Here is a 19,062-nt window from a genome sequence, read left to right as displayed (position 1 = left end):
ACACTTTGATTGCCTTGACAACGGGCAGTTGGAAAGATTATCTGTAATCACCAGGTATTGTTCTCTGACTATAAATGCGGTAACCTTCCATGGAATCCCACACTCACCTGACGAAGGAGAAGGCCTCCGAAAGCTTGTGATTTTCAAATATAACAGTTGGACTATAACCTGGTGTTGTAAGATTCCTTACATTTGTCAACCCCAGTCCATCACCGGCATCTCCACATCATATCTCCATAAACTTCAAGTTACTCAAAACACCATGACCTGTGTCCTTAGCTGTACAAAGTCCTGCGTTCCCATCTGCTCCTTGCCAAGCTTCACTGTCTCCCCGTGCTCCAGTAAATTTATTTTAAGATCCTTGTCTTCAAATTCTTCCATGATCATGCCCCACCAATCTCCTCCAGCCATATGTCCCCATTTTCATCCTCTGCTTCATTATCGGTTTATTTTCTTTCTTTGTTCCCCTGTCCTTTGAAACTACTTCCCTAAATCCCTTGGCCTTGCCATCTCCCCCCTTTCAAATGTCTTCTAAAAAATCCTTTGCTTTGGCCAACCTGTGCTCCTGACTGTGTCTGAGTTCCCAGGGTCACGGGCCTTTACACTAGGGCACCCTTACCAGCAGCGATGGGGAAGAAGAAATTAGTGGCGGATGTCAGCTTTGTGACCAGCTGCTGTAAGGAAACTGAGCTTTCAACATTTATTGTGGACTGCTTCCATCAACATGTAGTTCTGGCAAACAAAATGTATGACTGCTTCATACGTTACAGAGGCGGAACTGGCAGGTGACATCGTCGTGCCAGTCCTGCTTTTCCTGTCGTTATCCGGATAGGAGGCAGAAACCAAAAGCACCTGCCCCCAAGGAAATGCCAGTGCAGCCCAAGTCAGGCTGTGTTCTGACCCTCCCCCACCCCGGTCCATGATCTGTCTGAAACATCATGGATTTTGACAGCCACCTTCTCAAATTTTAAAAAGTACTCACCGTAGACTGCTCCTTTAACTATTCTTTTTGAGTTTTCTTTTCTTTTACTGGCTTACTTGGAGTACTACACAATGGCAGACCTCGGTCTTGGGGGGGGAAGGAAAGTTTTCAGGACCAGTCCTTCTTCACAGAAATTTACCAACTCGTTAATCAATTAAGAAGCAGTGGTCTAACTGTGTTTGCCGATTTTGTTTTATTGTCATACCTAAAGGAGGAAGCAAAGCAAGAAAGAGAAAAACAGAATATGCAAAGTATAACGCTGAGTTTGCTTGTTTGTTATAGGTGCACTGTGTGTGAGACCCCGGCAATGGTGATAGCGATTCATAGTCAGACTATTCAGATCCCACTGTGTCCAGAGGGATGGGCCTCACTCTGGATTGGATACTCCTTCATGATGGTATGCTTTGACTTGACCTTTCTTTCTTGTCTACTCATCTCAATTTACCCCCTTTTTCCAGGACGCTCACCACATCGAGACTGCAGGACAGACTGGCCTCGAAGCTGGTCGTGGCTGCTCCAAGTTGGTAACAGGAAACACACAGACCATCAAGGAGGGCGATTCTTGCTCGAATTCAATCTGTGCCTGACGCAGGCCCAGCCCAGTGTGTACTAAAAAAGGACATCATTGTTATAATTTGAGCTTTTTCCCAACATCTTTCTCATGGTCACAGTTCAGTCATAAGCAGATCGAAAGGGCAATTTTCCTGGGTTCATTGCCCAAACAGAGCCCGAGAAACAGGCAGTATGCACAAGAAAAATATGCAATAATCCCTTTCCCTATTCTGCATCTGAATAGAACTGCAAGGGAATTTCCTGTATGGCTTTTCTGTAGAAGTAGAAAGGTAGGTACAATACAATTCAGTAGAAAATCAAACTTGCACTAATACAAAATAAAACTCTCAACCTAGCATTCCTGTACTTGACTGAAGAGCTCTGCAGGTGGAGGCTACACTTTTCCAAGGAGGCAGTGACAGACTTGTGTTGCCTGCTGCAAGATAACTGCAGCCAACATACAGTACTGTCTGTTGCAATAAAGGTCACTGCAGTCCCAGACATCTTTGCTCCAATCTGTTTCCAGGCTGCCATAGGGGCATCAGTAATATCTGCAGTCCATATAAATATCAAGCCTTGTCTGCAAGAGCAAATGTCTTTATCACTCTCTGAATGAACATCTGCAAACAGCAGACCAGGATTTGCTCAGATTGTTGAATTCTTCAAAGTCCAGGGCATCATAGATTGAACCCTGCAACCCCTTACCACAAGCCTTCATGAATTGCACAGCACTACATCAGTCTGCGGCTAGTGTGTTACCATCTGCACAGGATCAGGTAGGTCGTTACCCGCCATGATGCCTTTATCATACTCTTGTCTTCCATTCCCCTATTTTTGACCCTGCAAACGAAATACAATGTTGAATCCTTGAACTCCACTGCTGGTCTGGTTTATGACAATTGTGTCATCCACACAGACCTGCTCAACACAGGTACTATGAGGTCCATACTTAGAAACACATAGAAGTTACAACATGGAAACAAGTCATTTGGCCCAACCGTTCACCATTTACCCTCCACCCGAGCTATGATTGAGCACATTATAGAAATCTTTAAAACAATAATTGTAATGCCCCAGCAGCTCTGTGGGCTTCCTCTGGTATAGCTGAGCTGAAGTGTCATGCATCACTGTGTTTTGCTGCATGTGAAATAAAGACTACACATGGAGCTGCCAGGGGAGCAGGGCCTTCAGCCTGCTAGGGAGAAGATACAAATGAAATTGAAGAGCCAACTGACAAGATCTGGCACGAGTCCTTCACATAATGACCCCCGTGACCCCTTTACATTGACAGTCTTGCGAAATATCTTCCCTAGTCCCTGCAAATATGCAGCCTCCACACTACAAACAATACCTACTCCACAACAGTAAGAAAGAGCGATGGTGCATCTTCCTCTCTCTGAACTCCCATGTCATTTGGCAGACCTAGGGAAAGAGAAGAGAGACAAGCATTAGGATGTAGCTTGTATGGCAGGTACATTAGGTCACTTTCCATGCAACGTGAGACAAAATTTTCAGTTAAGATGATAATATGGGTCGCTGTGAAGAATTTAAACAATGAGAGATGCGAGACGGGTTCCCTCCTCTGAGCACACCTGGTGAGATGGTTGAATTTCTTTCTGCACTGCAGTCAGGTCCTGTGTTATGTGCTGCTGGCGTTGAAATGGTTGACAACCTCCTGCCAGATGTCGTCTCCAAATCTCTGTGGGACCTGGCACACATCTGATGGGCAGTTGGGTGGATTTATTTTCCATCCCTGCTTGCCCCAAGAGGGTGATGATGGGATGCTTAATTTGAACAGCTGCTGTCCTTGTGGTGATGGTCCTCCCACCATGATGTTAGGCTTACTAAATAGTATAGTAAGTACAGCACAGGAGAAGGCCATTCGGCACATCGTGCCTGTGCCGGCTCTTTGAAAGAGCTATTCAATTAGTCCCATTCCCCTGCTCTTTCCCTGTAAATTTTTTTCCCTTCAAGTATTTATCTAATTCCCTTTTGAAAGTTACGATTGAATCTTCTTCCACCACCCTTTCAGGCAGGGCATTCCAGATCAGTACAACTCACTGCATAAAAAAATGTTTCCTCGTGTCTCCTCTAGCTCTTTTGTCAGTCACCTTAAATCTGTGACCTCTGGTTACTGACCCTTCTGCCACTGGAAAGAGTTTCTCCTTATTTACTCTCTCAAAACCATTCATGATTTTGAACACCTCTATCAAATCTCCCCTTAACCTTCTCTGTTCTAAGGAGAACAACCCCAGCTTCTCCAGCCTCTCCACTTAACTGAAGTCCCTCATCCCTGTTACCATTCTAGTAATGTAGTACATACACCTGAAATATCATTCAAAGATCAGCACAAAATACCATTAACAATGAGGCATCAGTCCATTGAATGGGTCGAGATGTCACAAGTATTCTTCTATTCGGTTTTGTTGCTTTTCACAGCACACCAGCGCTGGTGCTGAAGGATCCGGCCAAGCTTTAGCATCTCCTGGTTCCTGCCTGGAGGAATTCCGATCTGCACCATTCATCGAATGCCATGGCCGGGGAACGTGTAATTATTATGCCAACTCGTACAGCTTCTGGCTAGCCACAGTTGAAACGACGGAGATGTTCAGGTGAGGAATAGCTAAAACTATAGCAATGAAATGTGTGCAGATTTGAGTACAAATATCCTATGGTTTGGTTTTAGCTAATGGTACAATTGCTAAACTAGCAACTTCTCCTGTTTACAAGCTAATTTTTGATAAATTAAGCTGTCAACTCTTGCCAAGTCATGTTTCCCCTGGCACCAGCAGTCCTCTGGTACCTCACCCAAGTAGTCATACTTTATATGAGAGCCAAGACAGCAACTGGCTGTCCGTTGGCCTACTGTTTGACTGCAGGGCTTTAAATTTTGGAGTTGTATTGAACTTTCCACCAACTCCCCTCTCCACCGCCCCCCAAACAGCAAGCTCCCCATCACAGGTAGTTTTCACACCGGGATCTCACAGGCATCATTAAAATTAAGTTGACTCAAGAAGTTCCTGCGAGGACACTGCTCCTCCATTCAGGCTGGTGAAAAGCCCAAAGTGCCTGCCTCCCATCCACTTCCATGCACGGACCTGAAAATTGACCCTGAATGTCTGAACTGGTTATCACCACAGGGTCTGCCTTGGCTGAATTATTATCTCAGTCAAAATATCCAGATGCCACTTCCCATGGATCTGTTTGATGGAAAATGATTGCAAAGAATTCTGCATCATTCAGTCATTTTAAAGGAGATGATTCTAGTTAGGGTGACCTCCAGAAATGTAAAATGGGCTCCCCTGATTATTCATGCATTGTGTGGTGTGGTACTGAGTTACAGCTGGCCTCAGAGTTCCTGAGCTGAGGAGGGGAGATCAAGAAGTGTTCCCCATGCCTGACTATTACCTCGTACCCCGTGCTGGAAATTGCACGCGTGGATATCGGGTGATGATACGATCAGGCTCAGCTGCGATGCACACAGCAGTCAAATAGCCTCCTCACCCGTGGTTCAGTAGTCCAGTGTTTTCAGGAGAGAAGGGGGAATGAAATATACGGAATGGGTGCACTTTTTGTTATGCAAGTGTCTCTCTTATTCTTGGTTAGTCAGGATTTTCCTTTATCCCTTCCTTACAACAGTAAGCCACAGTCCGAGACTCTGAAAGCTGGGGAACTCCGAACACGTGTGAGCCGCTGTCAAGTGTGTATGAAGAGGACGTAATGTATTGGCTTCCGGCATTGAGACAACGACCGAGATCGACTGAGAAGAAGAAAAACCAGCTCAATAAATAAAAACTGTAGGGCGCTTTGTCTTCCATTTACAATGGTGCTACTGTGCGAAGCAAAAACAAACACAAAAACAAAACAAAAAAAAACTGTTCATACATAATATTCGTTTGTACGTACCTCATGTAAAGAGTAATCAGTGCATTTCGGAAAGGATCGAGCGAGAAACTGCAGCGTTGTGGCACGAGAAACAATGGTGCCTCCAGTTCTTCTGCTTCGAGAAGGTGAGAAGAGGTGATCCCCCATATGGCACTTTCTGTCAATTTAAGAGTAATGCACTGAAAACATTACAATAACAAGACTGCTTACATCTTCATTTTATTTTTGTTTGTTTTGTTTGTTTTTGAAGCAATTTTTTCCCATGGTGCTACTAACCAACTACTGCATCCCAGGTTCTTAAATATTAATAATTAATAATCAACCTGTTATTTCCTTGGGTTTTTTTGTAAGTACTGAAAATGTGTATATGATGTATCCAGGCTTTTTTATCACTTGAAGAATTTCAGCTTCACAATTATCACCAATAACATCAATTTGTGCTTCACCAATTACCGCCTCAATTTGCATTTTTACCTATTTTTGTTAAAAGTAGCAGAATTGTGAGGGAAAAAAATCTCAGTATTTTACAATATTGGATTCACTTTACGGGATTTCCCACTTTACTACCGAACTACTGATTTTTTTTGTTTTTTTATAGGCAATTTGAAAATATTCCCTCTCCCACCCCAGTGTCCTCCCTTTAAAAATTTATAAGCTGCAGTTTTCAATTATTAAAAGTTTTTTTTTGGAAATTGTAAAAAGTTGTATTTGTAGTTATTGTTTTGATCAGGGGTTTTTAATATGCAAAAATATACACTGTGCTACATAATTACAGCTTTCCTAAGGGGCCTTTAATGTTAAATATACTTTTTTTTTGTATTGTCTGAACGTATGTAAAATGATTAGCCATAAGAAGTGCCTGTGAAGAGAGATTGAACTGTGTTTATAAACCATTTGCAATCAAACCAGATCCTACTCTGTCCTAGTTTTCTGCCTTCCTCCCACCATCGTTACCATAGAGCAAACACAAAAAAGGTTACCAAAGGTTCATATATTTTACTTTAGCAAAGATGTGTCTCTCTCCAAAAGTGTTCTTTCTTGTATATTATCCAGGACAGTTGCAAACGTCTTTTAAATATAAAAGCAAAAAAAAACACAAATTTGAAATAAAGGAAACACTGACTTAAAGATACATGTGTCTTTTAACTATTCTTTTATTAACTTATAAAAATGAGTTTTAAAAGTAATTTTATTCTCCTGTTTTAGCCCTTTTTTTAGGTGCTCTTCCTTTCTCCACCCCTCTCCCCAGATATATATCTATTTTTACATTTGCTCCCACCATGTTGGTGAATGACTGGAGCAAGCTAAAGTCCCACTCCCTCAGGACATAGTGTACCAGTCTAGCAGTGTTGCTGTTTTCAAATCTTAAAAATGGTGTCATGCCTCCTCCGACCTACAGCCTGTTGCCTAGTCATTGCTGGCTACAACTGTATGGCCTAGAAATTGGTTATGGCCTACTTTCGGGCACATAACCAATAGCGCGCAAACTGCACCTGTCGTAACCGGGGCAGGCCCGAAATTTGGCATCATTGACATTATTTAGACAGGCTGCCGGTGCCTGTCGCACCTCCACAGGCAGCTCGCCCATTTTACATTGTCGAATGTCGAGCTGCTTGCCTCCTAAGGTAAGTCCCGGGGGGAGATGGTGGTGGTGGTGGGGTCGGTGGAGCAACAACTGGGTGGGCTGATCGTGTGTACTGTGGAATCAGTGAGAGCACTCCTGCTCATCTTGGTGACACAGCAACGTTTTTTTCTTTTTAGAAACTTACCTTTGGGAGGTGGCCGCAGTGACCTCCTAAGAGTCCCGAGCAAAGCAGGCTCGGCTCCTACTCCGCTCTTCGATATCCAATTTAGCATAGGAGCCTAAAATGGGTGTTAGGCTCAGCATTTACATATTTAAGGGGCTTAATGCCTGCTTTAGGTAGCCACCAGGGATACCTGAAAGATGGGCCGACCCAATCTCGCGTTCGATATGTCTCAGGCATCCTTGGGGTGCAAGACGTTGGTCACTGAAATTGGCTCTTGTTGCACCCTTAAAATGAGCATTTGGTCCAATTTCTAGCTTACTGTCTTGATTCACCTTTTGATTTTATCATTTCCCTATTCTCTGTGGATATACCCTCACCTTGGCTCATGCCTATTTCACATAGTCACAGAAAAGTCTAAGTTACCCCCTCCATACACACAGTTTTAAAGGGCCCTTCAAAAATAGTTTTAAAAATTTGGATATTGTTTATATCTAATCATTGTGATGGTACTTTTAGTGTTGCAGGAATGTCATTCGTATTAAATAACATTGTGTTGGTTGCATGTGACATCACAAAAATAAAAATTACCCACTGCTCTTCTGGGCTATTTAACTTGAGTGGTCATTATCGTGCTCTTAAAAGCCAAGATTATAAAAACAATTGAAACAAAATAGGATTTGATCATGATTCATAATTTTAAAATAAATAAGAGTGAATATAATTATGGTCTGGTATTCACATAGTAAAGGTCTAAAACAAAGTATGGACCATGGGGCAACTTATGGCCCACTTTCCCCTCACCTGTGGCCCTCAGGAGACCTGTTCCTATATGGATCTCTGCATTTCCATTCAGTGCCTCCCAACACAGGGTGATTTCAGTCCTTGACAGGTTAATGAGTCACCCTGGTTTAAACTGTCTTAATCTGGATCCCAGCAGAAACAATTCCATGGAATGGAACTGGTGTAATTCAGAACCAGTTGGCCAGCTTTATTGGGAGGAACTACACGGGTTGGAAATGGAGGGTTCCCGTCTTGTGCTGTAACCAGTCACCTGCTGTTGGGATTGACGTCAAATTGTTGTATCTGCCTCATGCTATATTTGGTTCTGTGAGTGCTTCACACAGTCATTAATCAGCAGAGTTATGAATTAAAGAAAGTGATGTATGTGTGTGGTTGTTTAATCAAGCTAAATGTTTGGAATCCATTCATGGAAAGTCGCAAAAAGAGGGACAAAAACTAGAAATTATCCTATGCCCTTTTCATCCATATGGCCAATGGACTAGGATGATGGTAGGTGTGTCACATCGTTTAGTGTACTGACTTTAAACACATCCTGCATGAGAAGGGGAAGCAATTTGGAGGGTAGATATAGGTTAGGGATTATATTTCTGTTAATTTTTTCACAATCATAATGTTCATTTTTTGGGGCCAGTAGTAGCTGCTATTGCAAATAATGTGTTCCCGGGGCCAGGACATGCTTTCTCAATATAAATTGGCTTCTGATTTACATTTTACTTAATATTTCTACATTATAATTGTTACTGATTAGCGTGTTTCCCATTGTTTAGCCTATGACAATGTGCACCTGGAGGGTACCTTAAGGCTTGTATTGTATGGTAAACTATATGTATTTTAAAAAGCTTCAATAAAACTACAGTTTTGAAAAAGATAGAAAAGGATATTTCCTTCTTCAGCATGTGCTCCCTCTTTGCATCAAAGTAGAAAGTTCACACAGACGGATTTGCAGTTGGAAATCTGAAGTGTTTGGAAATCTTGACCCAAGTTTCAGGTTTCTTGGCAAAGTGCGTTGTCCTTATCAGAATTCTGCAGTAATGCTCTTCCTCCTCCAACTTCCAAATCAACAACAACTTGCATTTATATTGCACCTTCAACGTAGAAAAACGTCCCAAGGCACTTCACTGAGGTGTAAGGAAAAAAATGTGTGCCAATCTAATGAGGGATATTAGGAAGAGGTGAATTTTAAGGAGGGTCTTAAAGGACGAGAGACTAAGAGGTTTAGGGAGCAAATTCCAGACTCTGGGGTCTAGGCTCTGAAGGCACAGCTACATAGCTTCCAAAAGTGGGATTAAGGGAGGGGGTATGCACAAATGGCTGGAATCAGAGAGTTTGGGGTGGCTTGTAATGCTGGAGGATGCTACAGAGATAGGAAGGGGTGAGGCCATGGAGGGATCTAAACACAGGAATAAACATTTTAAGTTTGACATATTGGGGGTCTGGGACCCAATGTAGGCCAGTGAGGACAGAGGTCATGAGCGTGCAGGATAGGATAGGAGTTTTGGATAAGCTGAAGTTTATGGATTATGGAGAATGAGAAGCCAGCCAGGAGAGCACTGGAATAGTTAAGTCTGGAGGTGACAAGCTTAAGACTCATTACACCCTCTCCTACTCTAACTCATAAGGATAGATTTTCAACTTTGCTGTGTCTCTCAGTTCCCAGGTGCAGTGAAGAGGAAATGGGAGTGGAGATTTGTTATAGCAGATGTCCGCCCCACAATACTTCCTTGGGATTTATGAGTGTTTCCAAAATGAGCAGTACTGGGACTGCACCAGCTGTAGACGCAAGCGCAGCGTTAGCATGTAAATGAAGTGGGTGGGGTCATTCTCAGCCTCTCCTCTCACTTCCTTGTGCATCCACCCAAATGGCGGTGTGCTCCAAAAGGCTGTCATTGAGGCTTGCACTGGAGTGTCTGCAGGAGTCCCAAGAATATCCCAAAAGACAGGTGGTGACTGCAGGTCAGTTATTTCCCCATCCACCACGCCTTGCCTTGCATGATCTTTGGGCCTCAGGGCCTGGAAAAATACCAGTGACCAGGATGCAGCTGCAGGCCTCTCAGGGCTGAAGTTGTGCTCCTGCTCCCATCACAAGGTCCTGCCAGGACCTGGGCCAGGAATTTTGACTGCATTGGTCCCTCAGCAGGTGCAGCACACCTCCAGTTTACCTCGCCTGTCTGGCACCTAGCAAGAGGGTCCCAAAGGAAATTTAAGAACATAAGAAGAAATAAAGCTGTTGGACTATAACCTGGTTTTGTAAGACTCCTTACATTTGTCCACCCCAGTCCATCACCGGCATCTCCACATCAAGAAATAGGAGCAGGAGTAGACCATGCAGCCCCACGAGCCTGCTCCGCCATTTTCCCTACAATCTTGGGGCTTTTAAAAGATTAACTAGGTATGCTCTAATGATTACTTCTTGATTTATTTATTTTTCAATCTGGTGATGGCCTGAACTGTGGGCCTTGGCCTTTCATCCACATTTCACAATAGTTACAATAACACACTTGAGAAGAATTCCAGAACTGAAGTGGTTTTTCAGCAAAACCAGAAACTTTTAGAGGTAAATTTTCTGAGTCTACACCAGCGGCAAGGTACCTCACCAGCAACATGGACTTGGAAAAGTTAGGCTTTAATATAAACATTATTCATGTTCAAACCCTCCAAGAACTTTTGGTAAATGAGCAATCAGTCTGACTCATTCAGAATATTCACACCAACAAGCTGCTACATTCAGAGTGAAGCCTTATGGGGTATTCCAGTGCAGATTTCCTAAATGCTTTTGTAATTCAGCACTTAGGCTTTTGCAGTGGCTCTGTTCCTTATCATTTGCCAAGAACAAATATGAACTTTTTACTCATGGTAATGGAGGGCAGCAGGCGTCTGTGGAATTGTATCCAGTATGAATCAGCACCTTCAGGAGAGAAGGGTTGAAAAGTTGGAAAAACAGAAGTACAAGCTTCTTCAAAAAGTGTTTTTTGTTTTGCCAAATACTCGTGGGATGAAGTCATCAGCCTCCACCACCATGTCTCTCAAAATGACAAGAGCCAATCCAGCTCGTCACCCTGCAATGAACACACAATACCTCAATGAAAATGTCCATTTTTTTTGAAGTGGAGCGCTGAAACCTTTTCAAAATGCAATATGATTTGACTAAATTTTTATTCCAGATATAATTCAGTACAACTGAACCCAAGTGTAGCATTCCAATGTATAACAAGTCCGGATATAGCAATGAGATGCGCCCCAATTATTTGATTATTAACATTCAATACGCTCCAATCCATTGCCGAATTCCAGTTCATGAGAGTGACACATTCCAGGGATCCTTAGCCTTTTTGTGAGGAATATTTTTGAATGTTTCTTGCTCGATTGGGCTGAATGTTGAGGTACCATGATTTACAAATTAGTTCTTTTTACTTATTCGCAGTTTGCACAAATCCTAATCTTAGCATTAAAATTGCTTCACAAATCAATTGCACATTTATCAAGATTGAGCTGTACTTTTTTACGTTTAATTGAACATGGAATCAGTTTCATGCAGCGTAGATGAGTGGACATACTAGAGCGATGTCAGCCAAGGGGCTCCTGTGAATCCTTTGAGTCTTTGTTGTGTTTGATCTCCAACTATGTGTTTGGGGGGTGAGAGGAAGGAGTTTAGGGTCAGCTAAATTTTTGCCAAAAAAATGGGGAGGCTGGGGGACAGACACAATGATACATAGGCCCCAATATTTTCAGGGAGGGGGGGGGGAGCAGCCGGGAAACCTGGAAGTACGGGTTCCCTGGAGGTCCTGCCGAATTTAAAGGTAGTGCACCAGAGTGTCAGCCTGGATTTTTCTGCTCAAGTCTCTGGAGTTGGACTTGAACCCACAACCTTCTGACTCAGAGGCAAGAGTGCTACCACTGAGACACAGCTGACATATTATTAATGTGATTAATTATTAATGACCTTGCTAAGCCCAACAGTACAAGAGAGCTGAATTGGCTTTCATAGAGATGGTCATAATCCCAGGTTGATTCAGTATCACAATGTCTGTAGATTCCTTATCCTGTTGGGCTTGGTAATCCTTCACACCAGCACCCCTGGGATCACTTGCTGTTTAAGCAAAAATATAAACTGAGGAAAGAAAGAACTTGGAGGTGAATAGCGCCTTTCACAACCTCGGAGTGTCCAAAAGAGCTTCACAGCCAATGAATTACTTTATGACGTGTAGTCACTGTTGTAACTGAAATTGTGGAAACAAAGCAAAAAGATAATCCAATATTAAATCAATTTTTAAAAAATATTTTTGATTATTATTGAGCAAATGAAGTAAAAACAAAATCAAAAAGTAGTTTTAGTATTTAAGTTTAGAAGTGTTCACGATAATGAAATCTTAATCATATCCACTGTGTAACGGATAGGAGTATGTCCCTCGTACTGATGACTGGATTGACACGACAGTTATACTAGCCCAGCTTCACTAGTTACCCAATAATTACTTTTTCCTGCTTTCTCCTACCCATCAATTCAGATCAAGAAGGTCACAGATTCAACCTCTGATTTGTGAAGGAATTGGCTCATGTTAGAATATAGTTCTGACGTGGTCTGTTCTCAGGATTATTTGGGAGAATGTGAACCAGGATATGAATGTGGCACCAAGACCTACTGTACACAATAGCTGATATAACAGAGGAAGTCCTGTTTATGCAGCTCATTGCACTTACTGGTTGTTTTCGGGTGCAAACAATGGGGGTCACCCAATGAAGATGAGATGTCTGTACCTTGTAAGGGAGAGCGAGAGAAAGAACAAGCAAGCAAGTGAAGCAAAGGTACTGGATATATGGGAAGTTATCCTTTGTAGGGAAGAAGTTGTTTGATGAACAGGATGAAACCAACAAAGGCTGAGTTCTATGCCAGTGAATCCAGCTCAGAAATAATTCTGGCATCCATCTCAACGCATCGTGAAAGGGAGATACAACCTTCCTTTCACATTAAGAAAGGGTTACCTCAGCTGTTAAAAGGCACTGACATATCAGATAACAGCAGGTGTGGAAGAAGCCACAACCTTAGTTGACATCATAGTGAGCATTCTTTCTATGGTGGCTTTGTGAGAAATGATGTGGAGATGCCGGTGATGGACTGGGGTTAACAATTGTAAACAATTTTACAACACCAAGTTATAGTCCAACGATTTTATTTTTAATCCCACAAGCTTTCGGGGGCTTTCCCCTTCCTCAGGCGATGTGGAAAAGACAATTTCGAATCCTTTGCATTTTAAGATCACAGAACAAAGCCTGGTGATTACTGCCCGTTGCCAAGGCAATCACAGTGAGCAGACAGAAAGGTGTCATCTAAAAGGCCACTGAATATACAACCCCCCAAAAAAAAAGAGAGAGAGAGAGATAAGGAAGACAGTCAATGACCCGTTATATTAAAAACAGATAACATTTGTTCGCTGGTGGGGTTACGTGTAGTGTGACATGAACCCAAGATCCCGGTTGAGGCCGTCCTCATGGGTGCGGAACTTGGCTATTCATTTCTGCTCGACGATTTTGCGTTGTCGTGTGTCTCGAAGGCCGCCTTGGAGTACGCTTACCCGAAGGTCGGTGGCTGAATGTCCATGACTGCTGAAGTGTTCCCCGACAGGGAGAGAACCCTCCTGTTTGGCGATTGTTGCGCGGTGTCCGTTCATCCGTTGTCGCAGCCTTCAACATGTCATCAATGATGACGAACACCTCGCTATGGCCATCCCCACACCTCGACTACTCGCCTTTAAACAGCCACCCAACCTCAAACAAACCATCGTTCACAGCAAATTACCCAGCCTTCAGGAGAACAGCGTCCACGACACCACACAACCCTGCCACGGTAACCTCTGCAAGACATGCCAGATCATCGACACAGATACCACCATCACACGAGAGGACACCACCCACCAGGTGCACGGTTCATACTCCTGTGACTCGGCCAATGTTGTCTACCTCATACGTTGCAGGAAAGGATGCCCCAGAGCATGGTACATTGGCGAGACCATGCAGACGCTGCGACAGCGGATGAACGGACACCGCGCAACAATCGCCAAACAGGAGGGTTCTCTCCCTGTCGGGGAACACTTCAGCAGTCATGGACATTCAGCCACCGACCTTCGGGTAAGCGTACTCCAAGGCGGCCTTCGAGACACACGACAACGCAAAATCGTCGAGCAGAAATTAATAGCCAAGTTCCGCACCCATGAGGACGGCCTCAACCGGGATCTTGGGTTCATGTCACACTACACGTAACCCCACCAGCGAACAAATGTTATCTGTTTTTAATATAACGGGTCATTGACTGTCTTCCTTATCTCTCTCTCTTTTTTTTGGGGGGGTTGTATATTCAGTGGCCTTTTAGATGACACCTTTCTGTCTGCTCACTGTGATTGCCTTGGCAACGGGCAGTAATCACCAGGCTTTGTTCTGTGATCTTAAAATGCAAAGGATTCGAAATTGTCTTTTCCACACCGCCTGAGGAAGGGGAAAGCCCCCGAAAGCTTGTGGGATTAAAAATAAAATCGTTGGACTATAACTTGGTGTTGTAAAATTGTTTACAATTGTGAGAAATGAACACTTTTAAGATCATCTCCAGACCACATTGCTAAGATGTTTGAGGGACACAATAACCACCTTTAACTTTTACCTTATGGGGGTCACAAAGTCATCCTAACATATTACTTTCCTGATCCTGTAATCCCATTTCTGTAGTTTAAGAGTGTATATTTACCACCTGATTTCATAACATAGTTCCTAAATGTGGGCAAAAAAGGAGAAATACCACAATGTGCCTGAGAGATAATCCTCATATAGGTGTTGGATAGTTTCCGAGGATGATTCTCTTGCAATAAATTCAGGAACAGAGAGGTGTTACGAATGAAATTCAACTTTAGTGGTAGCGCAGAATGGCCGATAGTTAATATGACTTCAATAGAAAAGAAAATTGGCAGGATGTAAAATGGCATGCCGATTTACTAGTCCCAGTTTTACACCACCACCAAAGTCAATTAGCCCCACCTGTTGTTTCTTGAACTCTGAAAGAATGATAATCAGCAACCCTATGCACAAAATCTTGCGTTATATTTGCAATGGCTTTGTGATAGCCTATCTTGGAATTCAGGAGTCAACTGCATGCCTTGTTGTTCTGGGATGTAGAAAACTCCCTCGACCTTTTAAGTAAACTTCTTCCTACAATCAAGACTTTTAAAACCCAAAGCTTGGCTTTACTTCTTAATTTATCTTATCTTCTCTCCTGTCCTTTTCAACTTTGATGGCCTTGCCCTTCACTCTTCACCTAGTCTCACCAAGCACGAGTTCATGGGCTATTCAGACAATCCTTCTTTAAAGTAAGGCTTACACAATTTACGTGTGTGTGTGTATGCATACTTTTCCTGTGCATATAAGTGTGAATTCTCCAGGATGATTTCACTCCTAGAAGTAAACCTGACTCTGACAAACTCTGTCCTGGTTGAAGCTGTGGTTATGGCAAGTTTATACCCCGAGTCCAGAACATCAGGGAACTGAAGAATTTTCACCACATTATGTGGGAGATAATTGCTGTTTGGAAACAAATGTATATTTAATTCCCCGCAGAGAAGGGTAGGGAATAAATCAATTGACTTTCACGTGCTTGGTAGTTTCGCTGAACAAGGGCAATGGTGTGAATCGTGCTTGCCCTGCTCCCACCATCACCCACGCAGATTTGCTGTATGTCATTACTGGTTAGCCCGTTCTTGTTTCAGCTAGCAGATCTCTACGGCAACCAGTGCACAATTATGAGGAATGTCACAGAATACATTTTTGCATGTCCGAAAACAATGTACAGCATCACACCATGTCCTCTGTCTTGAATAAATGTTTCCTAGTATTATAGGGAAATATATGAACTTAACTGTAAAGGAAACCAACAAAAAGTTTCCAGAAAACATATTAAAACTGACTGACAATCATCTGCTATTCTCAACGTAAAATAAAAGTTTATGGGGCAGAATTTCCTTTACTTGCAGAGGAAAATTGGGTGGGTTCCATTACAGGCATGTGATCCTCCCTGCCTGATTTTCCTCTATGCATTGTCCAAGGGACTTGTTTATGACCAAACACAAGAGGAAAATCTGTCCCCAAGTGTTTTGCTGCAGGGAGAGGTTATGACTGATTTACCCCAGTATTTTGTAAAACCATCTCAGCATCCTGTTAGGCCCTGAGGTGAGTTTCCGACCCCAAATCTTCTTCATCACAATGACCGTTTACTTCCACCTCCGTAACATCGCTCGCCTACACCCCTGCCTCAGCCCATCTGCTGCTGAAACCCTTATCCATGGCTTTGTCACCTCCAAACTCGACTATTCCAATGCTCTCCTGGCTGGCCCATCCTCCACCCTCCATTAAATTCAGCCCATCCAAAACTATGCTGCCCATATCCTATTACCGCACCAAGTTCCACTCCCCCATCACCCCAGTTCTCATTATTCTATGTTGGCTTTGGGCCACCAACAACTCAAATTTAAAATTCTCATGCTCATGTTCAAATCCCTCCATGGCCTCGCCCCTCACTATCTCTGTAACCTCATCCAGCCTTTAACTCCTCCCCACCCCTCAAGTTCTTTGTTCGTCTGATTCTGGCCTCTTGTGGATACCCCGCTCCCTTTGCCCCACCATTGGAGCCTATGCCATCAACCGCCTAGGCCCCATGCCCCACACTCGAGAATTCCCTCCCTAAATCCCTCCATCTTTCAATCACCCTCTCCTCCTTAAACCCCACCTCTTCGACCAAGCTTTTGGACACCCCTCTCAATATCTCCTTCGTTGGCTCGCGTTCATTTTTTCCTTATGCCTCTGTGAAGTGCCTTGGGACGTTTTTCTATGTTAAAGGTGTTACGTAAATGTAAGTTGTTTTTTGTTGTTGCTGAAGATGCTAACTCATGTTGGCTCATAAGTCCACAGCCCTCTTGCATTCCAGCAGGAGTTGTGATCATGCCAGTGATCACAAGAAGGAACCATGGCTGATTGTTTCTACTTTCTAGCCTAAGGGTGGTGAGATCAACTGCAGTATCTCCGCTGTTGCTTTGACTTGAGATCGACTAACTGGGTATAGACTAATGATCAAACCTGGGATCTTACTGATCTGTATTGCTGAGTACCATGCTGGACAATGTATTTACCCATTGGTCCATTACCGGAGCACACCGAGTGGTAACTCCACAACAGCTCATTTCTGGTGGCTCAGGCCATTAAGCCATTTTTTTGCACTAATGAAGACATTTCTCCCTCAATGTTTTCTTGTGCCACACACGTTCCCTGGTTGAAAAGATGATCTGAAGATTTCTGCTCAGGTCTCTGGTAGTGCTTCTGTAAAACCAGCTATGCAAGCATCGTCCAAGATGATCATCTTCAGATATTTCCCTCCTTCCCTTTGAGGAAACAATTGGCCTTTAATGCTACACCTCCCCTGACAGTTTGGGGGTAAATTTCCTCAGGCTTCACCCACTCCACCGCAGTAACCTTGGCAGAAGTTTGGCGTAAAGGGGGTTTCTGTCGAACTTACAGCAGTGGAGCAGGAGAAGTTCCAAAGAAATTCACCCCCCCACTTGTCTGAGATCAGAAAATATGTGGAATCTTTAGGGTGAATCATAAGGCTGCTGAGGAGTGAGGTCATTTTAGAAGAATTCTAAATACCTTACTGTCAACCAGAAACAATGAGGTAAAATAAGCCAGTGTTCTAAATTGTATAAGTATCTGAATATTCTCAGTTCCTGGCAAGTTGCCTGCAATGGCCATTTTTTAAAGAACAAAACCTAGCAAACTCTATGCTTCCAAAGAGGTCCAGATTCCACCTCAGCCTCAGGACTGGGTCCCAAACCGATTTTGACATAAGTGATGAAAAAGATGCATAGATTCAACGCCGAAATCCAACACTTTTTTTTTAAAGTGTCATCTGTTCTTTGAACATGCAGACCCTGCTGTTGGCATCTGGAGTACTGCATTCAGTTAGCTCAGGAAGGACATGTTGGCCTTGGAGGGGGTACAGTGCAGATTCACCAGAATGATACCAGGGCATAAAGGGTTAAGCTATGAGGATAAGTTGCATAAATTTGGCTTCTATTCCCTTGAGGTTAGAAGGTTGAGGGCTGATTTAATTGAGGTGTTTAAAATGGTAAAAAAGGAATCGATAGGGTTAGATACAGAGATGCTGTTTCCTCTGTTGGGAGAATCCAGAACAAGGGGGCACAATCTTAAAATTAGAGCTAGGCCATTCAGGAGTGAAATCAGGAAGCTCTTTTTCACACAAAGGGTAGTGGAACTCTGGAATTCTCTCCCCCAGTAGGCTGTGGATGATGGGTCAATTGAAATTTTCAAGACTGAGAGCGATAGATTTTTATTAGGTAAGGGTATCAAGGGATATGAATCAAAAGGTGGGTAAATGGAGTTGAGGTACAGATCAGCCACAATCTAATTGAATGGTAGAACAGGATCAAGGGGCTGAATAGCCTACCCCTGTTCCTATGCAAGCTTGCCTTCCAGAAGGCTCCTTCTACTCTGGGCACTGTACAGGAGGCCAGCTGATGAAAGCTAAAAGAAAAAATAAAGCGTAAGAAAATTATAAAAGGTACGTGTGTGTGCAACAAATCTTACATTTCCAGGAAGTTGTTGCAAAATTTGCAAAGCTGGGAGGTTTGATCCATATTTATTGGCAACTCCCATTGGTCAAACCTATTTGTTTGTGATATAGCAGGAAACTGGGGAGGGACATAAATCAGATTAATAATGAATTGGACCTTGCTTATCATTTCCTAGGATTACATTTTGGTCACCTAATCAAATGAAGAATATTACTGCTCAGGAGAAGGGTCAGAGGTGACCACGATGATTCCAGGCATCAGGAATTTAAGTTATGAGGAAAGGTTAAGGAAGTTGAACTTGTTTTCTTTGAAAAAAAGACTTTGACCTAATTAGGATTTCAAAACTATGAAGGGGATTAACAAAGTTGGTGAAGATTTTAAATGTCAGGGGACACAAATAAAAATGAAGAAGCTAAGAGTAAGAAGGGAAGTCAGGCAAATTTCTTCTTTACGTGAAGGGTATTAGACAAATAGA

The 19,062-nt window shown here is 43.0% G+C and overlaps 1 protein-coding gene across 2 annotated transcripts in view; it reads left to right on the top strand.

Annotated features, from left to right (window-relative positions):
* The window catches only part of col4a5 (collagen, type IV, alpha 5 (Alport syndrome)), a 197,397-nt gene extending 188,554 nt beyond the window's left edge, over positions 1-8,843 (top strand). For both annotated transcript variants that reach the window (XM_067997220.1, XM_067997221.1), the window contains 3 exons: positions 1,265-1,379; positions 3,974-4,146; positions 5,174-8,843. In XM_067997220.1, coding sequence (XP_067853321.1) covers positions 1,265-1,379; positions 3,974-4,146; positions 5,174-5,255 — 370 coding nt within the window. In that variant the 3' untranslated portion in view covers positions 5,256-8,843. The remainder of the gene's footprint in view (positions 1-1,264; positions 1,380-3,973; positions 4,147-5,173) is intronic.
* Positions 8,844-19,062: the final 10,219 nt, after the last annotated feature.

Source organism: Heptranchias perlo, chromosome 15 (genome assembly GCF_035084215.1).
Source record: "Heptranchias perlo isolate sHepPer1 chromosome 15, sHepPer1.hap1, whole genome shotgun sequence".
Taxonomy (NCBI): Eukaryota; Metazoa; Chordata; class Chondrichthyes; order Hexanchiformes; family Hexanchidae; genus Heptranchias; species Heptranchias perlo.
The sequence above is the reverse complement of the archived record's forward strand: the minus strand, read 5'-3'. Positions and strand labels throughout refer to the sequence as shown.